The sequence below is a fragment of the Nicotiana sylvestris genome, chromosome 1, assembly GCF_000393655.2.
Source record: "Nicotiana sylvestris chromosome 1, ASM39365v2, whole genome shotgun sequence".
In the NCBI taxonomy this organism is placed as follows: Eukaryota; Viridiplantae; Streptophyta; class Magnoliopsida; order Solanales; family Solanaceae; genus Nicotiana; species Nicotiana sylvestris.
The window spans coordinates 178,173,177-178,182,668 of NC_091057.1; the positions used below are offsets into that span (position 1 = coordinate 178,173,177).

The window sequence follows — 9,492 nt, forward strand, 5'->3', positions numbered from 1 at the left end:
TTCATGATCAAGCCATGAATTGAATGAATTTTAAGTGATCTTATCCTACCAGTTTAATTAAACGTCAGATAACGATTTCGGTATATGAGCACACTTAGAGTAGATAAATTGGCTAATTGCATAATGTTGTTCGGTCTGCTTGTTGTTGCCCTTCCGTTTACCTTTGTTGTTGCCCTTCCGTTTACCTTTCCTAAGTCGAGGGTCTACCGAAAATAACTTTTCTGTCTTCTTGAAGGTAAGGGTAAGATCTGCGCACACACTAACCTTTTCAGACCCCACTTGTGAAATTACATTTTAATTTTTTTTTTGTTTTCGTTTAAGTACGAAAACAAAAGGAAAATAGTCATTTGGTTAAGTAATTGCATTTGAACGTTTTTCAACTAATTTGAACGCAGTGGACGTTCGGTGATATGAGATGCCAACTTCAAAGGGATCAATTGTATAACAAATTAGTTTATGCACAAAAATAGAGGTCATATGTGACTAGTTGGTTTCAAACTCAGGACCATATGGAAAATTTGAACCATCTTTACCAACAAGCTAAGCGACTTACTTGTTGAAGTGAGTTCAAAATTATATTTATACCTTTACTTGTTTGAAGACAGAAAAAATATACCTATATATACAGTGTTATTTTTCGATAAAGCGGATTCATATGAACCCTCTTGACTCCATGTGGGTCTGCCCTGTTGTCGGGTACTCGTCATTAAGTGTACAATAAAATTAGGAATTAAATTCATCCTCCAATTTTCCTCATAAGGCGAAGGAGGAAATCATATAATTCCCGTCCGGATAATTTTCCAAGACAATTTTTTTTCTAAAAATATTACTATAAAGTATGATTTAGAACAAAGGTGAGAACCTTTCTAAATAACGTATCTTGGAAGCAGAACAACATTTCTTGAGTTAAAATTAAGGAATTTTTACAATCCTATACCATATTGGAAACTATATTACCCTCAATATTTAAGGTTTGATTTAATTACATTTAGTATATCTAATTACCAATTCTATACCATAAGGTGTTTTAACTATATATTAATTGTACCTTATATCACTCATAAATTAAAGGTACCGTATATTCCTCCATATCTCCCCCCCCCCTATTTCTCTCTCCTAAACCCACGACCCCACCCATGTATCACGACACACACACACGATTCTAGCCATTTTTACCTCTGCTAAAACCAGAAAAACAAAGCTTCAAACCCACTGCTGAAGCTTCTTATACAAACCCAGTCAAAATTGAAGTCAAATTTTCAATTTCGTTCATACACACTTTTAATTCCCCTTGAGCTTCAAAATTTCTCAATGAAGAAGAACAAAGCTTCAAAACACAGCCCTAAAAAAGATGTAGAATCTTATGTACCTTCTTTCGATTTAGGTGTATTATCACCACATTCACCGCCAAGGCAAGGGAAATCTTCACATGCAATTGTAGATATGAAGCATAGTATTTCTCCTCGTCAAATCAGGGCTGAAGCTAGAAATAAACAAAAACATGATTTCGATATTGGAGAATCTTCGAGGCCAATCAAACAAGCGGATAGAAAACGAAAAGGAATAGTTCTACATGATGATTTTGTAGAAGATGTGCTTATCAGTAAACCTGGAAAGAAAGCTAAGGTGGCTCCCGAATCAAAAACTCTCAAAAAGAAGAAAAATTCAAAAAAAGCCCCTGGTGTTAAAACTCCTCAAAATGTTCGAAAACACTCACTGGTGAAGGTAAGAATTTTTTAATTTCTTCAGTACTTATTTCGCCTGTTTTAGTTGGTAAATATCTACAACTCTGTGGTTTTTTTGATTTGTAGATTTTTGTAGAAATGTTGTATATAAATTGCATATGTATCTATATTTTTAAGTACTGAAATAATATGAGATTATTTGTCTTAATTTTGTAGTTTAATTGTAGATTTGTTGATCTATTTTAACATTGTTGTTATATTGTATAATTTTGAAGTTATTTTGTAAAAACATACAAATGTATCAGTGCTTTTTAATTACTGTATTAATGTTAGATTACATTTGTTAAATTTTGCAGAATGGACATTTTTTTGCATCCCATAATGTTGATTATGGGGTGCTTAGATTCCAGACATTATGTGACCCTAGCATTCCTAGCCAAATTAAAGCGCTTTTGTCTCCAAATGGTTTGAAGCTGTTCAAGAATACATGCTTTGGTTATTTATTGTCATTTCCCAATTTATGCATGCAAAATCAAGCTATTCATCTTCTTATGAAGTATGAATTGAAATCATCTGATGCTTCTTATTTTTCAGCTGAGTTAAAAGGTGAGAGGTTAAATTTTGGATTGAAAGAGTTTGCAGTAATAACTAGTCTTAGATGTCATACTGAGGTGACAGACTTTGGTTACACTCCTAGTTATGTCAGTAAGTTAATAAGCAGTTACTTTCCAAACAAAGTAAAAGTGGAGAAGACATACCTAAAATAGATAGTAACAACCAAAAGCTGGGTCAATGATAAGGATGCAGTCAAGTTATGTATTCTATATCTCATAGAATACTTCATTTGTCCTTCAGAGAGAGACCATATTGGGTTGGTAGATCATTTTAGGTTTTATTTGGTTAAATCCGGTCAGTACGAGTCATTTCCATAGGGTATTCAGTCTTACAGACACCTGATTGAATCTGTTAGGCACAGGCTAAATCCTTTCGTTCATTCTTATCTCGTTCGAGGATTCCCACTAGCCATGCAAGTATGGTTGTATGAGTGTTGCTCCTATGTTAACATTGATATAGCTATAAAGATTTCTAATTCAATCCCTCGCATACTAAACTGGTCAGCTACTAAGGGTCAGATTTGGTTAGCTGCAATTGAAGACAAAATGATCAAACCTAAATGGATGAAGGTAAATGGTCTTTATTCATTATAATACAATGTATCTACAAAATATCTGTATTTTGTATACATATTCTGTCTCAAACAAGCTAATTTATTTTTTTCATCATTGAGTTCACCAACATAAATGAATCACCTGAAGAGCTTTCAGTGATGTCTTTGCCTGATAAAGTTGAGTACACAATTGAAGAGGTGAAACATGTTTCTGAGAATCCAAAAGTTGATGCTCCGCCATTGGAACCCAAAGAATCAATTGGAAAAGAGGAAAAGGAGTCTATTCTTCGTAAACTAAAAAAGTTAAAAAGAGGTGTTGAGAAGGTAAATGTAGTCCTAATAAAGCATTCTGATTTTTATATAATAGTTTATATGTATTTTAATACATATTTCTAAAGGTGACTATGTATCTTTTTATTATGTAGGTCGATGAAAAGCTTGAAAAACTTAGGGAAGATGTATTTGAAGAACTAGGTAGCGTTCGAGACCTAATAAAGGAATCAATCAAGACTGTTTTGCAGGTGATAAATAATCCAAATGATCAAGTTGATGCAAAGGTAATATTTGAATCTTAAATATTAACAAAATTATTTATGTCACCTCTAAAATATATATCCTAACTAATATAAAACTTACAGTTTACTGGGAGTTCAACCAAAAATATTGACCAACCAAAAAACAAGAAAAATCAACAATTTCAGTTTAATAGTGGTGAAACAATGCATGTCAGCCCCAGCAAAACAGGTATCTACAATGTATCTACAATTACATACACAACATCTACAAAATAACTACAAAATATTTACAACATAACTACAATTTGGCTACATTATATATACAAAATATATACAATTAATTCCAGCTTATTTACACAGCAATACAGATTTATGTACATATTATGACACACCTTCATATCTTCATAAATTGTCAAGCCAATACTATCCAGTATTATTTAATATTTTTAATGAAAAAACAGAACATGTTGAATGTGCGTATGGTGAAGAAAACCATCCAACACGTGTTGATTTATATACACATTTTGAAGGGGTTGTTGATGAAGAAAATGCAGGTTTGAAATTGTTTTCAGAGATATTTTCTTTTTGTTTCAATATTTTTACCATTCTATTAAGTTATATATACATGGTGTTTCAGAGAGGGAAAATCTGCATGCACAATCTCCAATTCACGGAGTGACAGTAGCAGCTCAAACAAAACAGCAGTACCCAGAAGATGACAATGTAGGTGAAGGGGCAGAGTTTGCGAATGTAGGTGATTCAGAAGAATCCGGAGGTGAGAAGAAGAAAGTTACGCTTGATGATTTCGAGCTGCCTGATAACTTCTCCCAGTTGGTTAAGTTCGACAAGCCTATACAAGATGAAACAACACCCGTGCATCAAGGTAGAACAAGACAACCGGGAAAGCATACCCGATTACCATTTCTCCCTTTATACTCTTCTGGTGGCAGTACCTCGGTTGGACCTCTAATATTCCACCTCAAGCACCCGTTTACTAGTGTTATTGGTCAAAATGTAGACCTTGAGTTGTTGGATCAATTCCACAAGTGGTTATACAACGGTACCGACACACGTTCAAAGAGGTTAGGTTGCACAATTTAACACTTATATTCCTGTATTCATCTTTTACACATCCACTTCATTCAACAATTTTATTTTAATTTCTATTGGTTTATATAGGAGGAAGGCTCCGTATTCTATAAAAGACAACCAAATTAAGCCATGGTTGGATCTTGGAGTTGAAAAGGTTGACAAGAAGGAGTGGTTCTTTTCCCTTGCACACCCATGACAAGTCATTAATGACTCGGTAATATTCAATGTATTTAATTTGTAGTTTTTTTGTAGACAAATGGTAGATACTTTGTATTTTCTGAATGAATAGATGTTTTGTATTCTGATTGTAGATGTATTGTAGATAGTTTGTAGTTTTGTGTAGAATTTTTTGAGATAACATGTAGTATAAATGCAATCTGTTTTTGTTGTAGCACATTAATGTTATAATGTATTACTTGAGAAAAAGAGGCAAGTATGGCTCCCACAACAACACCAGATTTACTACAACAGATTGTGTTTTCAAGACTAGGATTGATCACATTTATGAAAAATTCAAAAATTCTCCTCAAGAAAAGAAGTTTTCTATAGTCAAACCCCAGGATGTTGTAGCAGAATATATATTGGGGTATAGACTACTCACAAATGTTGCATGTGATTAAGTTGATTATGTTATCATGCCCGTCAACATTGTAGAAAAATTCCATTGGGTGTTGGTTGTTTTTGACATTGCAGAAAGGTGTCTTTATGCGTATGATTCCATGGTCTCTTCACACAATCACCCTATTGTTGAATCTTGTGTCGACAAGTTTTCTATTATTATCCCTTTGTATTTGTCATGCACCGGGTTTTATGGGAAGCGGAAATACATCAACTTCAAGAATACAAAAGCATACATTGAGAAAGCTGTTACCGACCTTCTTAACATTCAATGGATAGTCGGAGAGATACCACAGCAAAAAGAAGGATCATTGTAACAAAAATCTTCTTTCTTTCTATACATTTAACCATTTGTTTCTGATGGTTTGGTAAATATTGACATTTTGTTATCTTTTACAGAGATTGTGGTGTTTTTGTTGCTGCCCTTGCAGAGTATGTTAGTATTGGAGAGTTTTCAATTCCCCCCAGAAGACCTTTCTGATATTGATCAACACCGTAGACGCTATGGAGCGCTACTTTGGGACTATGCTAGAAAGAAGCAGGAGCTTGGGGCAATTAGTGATAGTGAGGTGACAAGCAAATTGGCAAGGAGGAAAGGTGCACCAGCTTTGAATGAGAAAACACGAGTCCAGAGGAAGAAGTAGTTGTAATCTTTTGAATGGAACATGTAGTACAATTGTGTAGTTGATGCTAGTTTATAAGAAAGATGGTAGACAATTTTTTGAACATTTTAGTATGTTTTAATTGTTGCAGACTTGTGATACAATTATAGTAGCCTTTGTTTTTTTCCCTTATCCAGTATTGTAGTTCAAATGGAAACATTTTTGTTGGGTTTACATTCACTTGTTGAATTTTTAGCATTTAATTCTTTCGAACTGAAATTTTATACAGTCATTCTAATCTACATTATTTCAACCATAAAGCTTCTTTCTACCAGAATTTTAATCTATATATTATGTCAGCTACAGATATTTGTAGTTTTTTTGTAGTTGTATTTATAGATATTTTGTAGATTATTATAACAGTGTGTTTTGTTTCTTTTATATTTATTTTGTTGAATGTAAACAATATTTCATCTACAATATGGCTTGGTTTTTAATTACTTTCCTACAGATTTATAATGTATATACTCTATAAATTCCCGATAATGTATTTTTTTAGTAGTTTTATTGTAGATAAACTCCAAAAACACATTAGCAACTATGTAAAAGATTTCATATATAGTAAAAAAGTTATAGATTATATATATTGAAAACATTCATAAACAAATCAATATATGAAAGTATTATCTCATTATAGAAACATTCTAACTAACTACATTATGATCTTTAAAAAAACAACGATTACACATCAACATCTGTTATCCAGAATTAACCAACAAATTTTCATCAAATATTCTGTTAACTACATAGAATTTTATTTCATTTTGGGAGCATTCTTGCAAGATCTTTTGTTATGACCTTCTCCTCCGCAGTTGCCGCATGAAACCTTGTACTTCTTTGAATTTATTTCATCATATGTTTTGTATCTTTCTTTCTAAGGTCTTCCTGGCTGCCTTTTTCCTCCTTTAGGTGGATTTACCACTTCTTCAGTTATATATTGTGGCACATTCCATTTTCTTTCATCAGACAGCGGATTTACTGGTATTTCATACGTACGCAAGAGGTTCGCCCTTGTGTAATAAAGAGAACAATATTCTTCAACAAACTCATCATTTTGTCTTAAAGCAGCCAAAACATGTGGACAAGGTAGTTCATCAAGCTGGAATTGCCCACAACTACTTTTCTTATTTTCAAGATAAACAATATAGCGCCTCACACCATCTATTACTGTATGGATGTAGTCTGTTGAAGCCCTCACCTACGAGTACATTACAAACAGAAAAATAATTCATATATGGTTAAAATCAAGCAATATACAAAATATCTACAAAAAAACTACATTATGTTGTTTATGAATTTGATTCAATAAATAATCAGATCTTACTCTAAGCTTGTGCGACAATGTTCTGTTGTCATTCAACTCTTTGTTGAATTTGTATTCAAGGTATGTGAATAGTACCCTTTGCTTTCAATAATTTTTCCTTCGTCCAATGTTCAAGAAGGGTCCTCATATACTCTAATAGTTCTACTATCGGCAACTCTCTTGCATATTTAGTTACAACATTCAACGACTCTGCAATGTTTGATGTCATAGTCCAAGTTCTGTTCACCATTGCATATACTCGAGACCATCTATGATATCCAATATCGTATAAGTATGCTTTAACACGGGGGTCAATATCCTCAATCTTTGACATTTTTTCATTAAATTCATCAAGTGTGTATGATCGCGTCGTGGCAAAGTATAATTCACTTAGCTTAAGATGTCCCTTCTTGAAGTTTGCCCGTATATTTGTCCAAATATGCCACATACATGAAAAATGTGGCATGCCGGGATAAACAATAGATGTTGCCTTCAAGATACTCTCATTCCGATCCGAAACAACACACATGTTTGCTCTTTCACCATATACGAGCTTAAATTGCTCAAAAAGCCACTTCCATGATGCGTCATTCTCTGAATCAACAACAGCATATGCCAATGGTAATATGGTACCTACATTATGTAGCAATAAGCAATTAACTGGCTGCAGTAAAAATGCAGAAGAAGACATATATATACAAACTACAATTATTCTACAATATATCTACAATTAATCTGCAAGTACTAAAAAAATATACAAGCTACAATATTTCTACTAATAAAACTTAAGTACCTGCTGCATACATTGTACTGGCTGTTAGCATTATTCCCCTATACGCTAACTTTAAAAAGGTCCCATCAACTACTACAACTGGCCTACAATATTGCCAACCATTGATTGACGTACAAATCGCAACAAATACATACAAGAAACAGTCATCGTATGTCTTCTTCAATTTAACTACAGACCCCGGATAAGTCTTCTCTAGAATATATAAATAACTAGGCAATTTGCTGTAGGAGTCAGCAGGATGACATCTCAAAAACTGTAAAGCCTTTTCCTTTGCTCTCCAGGCTTGCATGTAGGTTAGATTCACGCCGTGTTCATACAACGTGTCAAATTGAATGTCTTTTGGGGTGTAAATTGTCTTACGATCAGAATATTTTGGAATAACCATGCTACCAACTACCATGGCAGTAGGTTTGCGTTGTATGAATGTATTGTCCATTAACGAGCATGTGTGTTGTTTGTTGAAATTTCTGACCTTGAACATTGCAGAATCATTTATGCTAGTTGCCTTGAAGTGCCATGTACAGTTTTCACCAACACATATCAGTCAGTAGCTACAAAATAATTTTAAACAATGGATTAAAATTTAGATTAAAATAAAAACTTTTTTTTAGCTTAAACAATCACATTTTACAATAATAAATACAATATAACTACAATTCTGCTAAACATTATCACAAGGAATACTGAAGAAGTAAAAAATTACAAATAAACTACAAAATTTAAAAAATAATAATATTTGACTATTCATATGTGTGTACCTTCTAGCACTAGATCTTTTAACCCTGAATTGGAACTTGTGCATGACAGAATAATGCTTCATTTCAGTTGCAATTGTTTCATTGTCTTGGTATACTTGTCATACTTCAATAAAACTTGGTGTACTATCTGTTATTATTATACTTTCATATTCCTCTATAACGGGAGATGTTGGCATATCAAGTAACGTTAGCATTCCAGATGAACCTGCATGAATATAAATATAAATATTGTTATCACCAGTTTGTAGAAAATTTGTAGAAAGGTTGAAATTCAGTATTTCATATTAATTTTTCAATTTTTTTTGTAGTTTTAATGTAGAATAAATGTAGAAATTTTGTAGATATTACAGAAATCCATACTGATATATATATGTAGTTTATTTGTAGATATATATATATATATATAGTTTATTTGTAGATACAATGTAGATAAATTGTACTCCATCCGTTCCAATTTATGTGAACCTATTTCCTTTTTGGTCTGTTCCAAAAAGAATGACTCCTTTCTAAATTTGGAAACAATTTTGCTTAAACTTACAATTCTACCCTTAATGAGAAGCTTTTATAACCACACAAATACTCTAAGTCTTATTTTAACTTGTTTAGGACCACAAATTCCAAAAGTCTTCATTTTTTTTAAACTTTGTGCCCAATCAAACAGGTTCACATAAATTAGAACGGAGGGAGTAGTTCATTTACAATTTACCAGAATTTCGTAGAAAAAATAACATCGCACACTTGCAGCTGTGTTCTCATTGGTGATATTCAATTCCATATTGAAATCGCGAACAGTTATACATAGCGGATATGATCCTAAGTTTTTGTTTTCCTTTTTCGTCTCCATGTATACACGAACACTCATATCATTCCTAATTTCCATTGGAGGACAATGCTTGTT

At 32.8% G+C, this 9,492-nt stretch overlaps 1 protein-coding gene across 1 annotated transcript; it reads right to left on the reverse strand.

The window, feature by feature from the left end:
- Positions 1-6,614: 6,614 nt before the first annotated feature.
- LOC138877326 (protein FAR1-RELATED SEQUENCE 3-like) lies at positions 6,615-8,272 on the reverse strand. Its single transcript, XM_070156928.1, has 3 exons — positions 7,837-8,272; positions 7,240-7,676; positions 6,615-6,938 (listed from the first exon to the last, which is right to left on the reverse strand). Exons 1-3 carry the CDS (start codon positions 8,270-8,272, stop codon positions 6,615-6,617), a joined length of 1,197 nt encoding a protein of 398 aa, XP_070013029.1.
- Positions 8,273-9,492: the final 1,220 nt, after the last annotated feature.

What these genes read in the sequence shown, in the direction of transcription:
- LOC138877326 (XM_070156928.1), bottom strand. Translation starts at nt 8,272, where the DNA reads ATGGACAATACATTCATACAACGCAAACCTACTGCCATGGTAGTTGGT. An exon ending in CAGTACAATGTATGCAGCAG is followed by an intron (nt 7,677 to 7,836) that starts GTACTTAAGTTT and finishes TACATAATGTAG; the next exon opens with GTACCATATTACCATTGGCA. An exon ending in TTGCAGAGTCGTTGAATGTT is followed by an intron (nt 6,939 to 7,239) that starts GTAACTAAATAT and finishes ATGTACTCGTAG; the next exon opens with GTGAGGGCTTCAACAGACTA.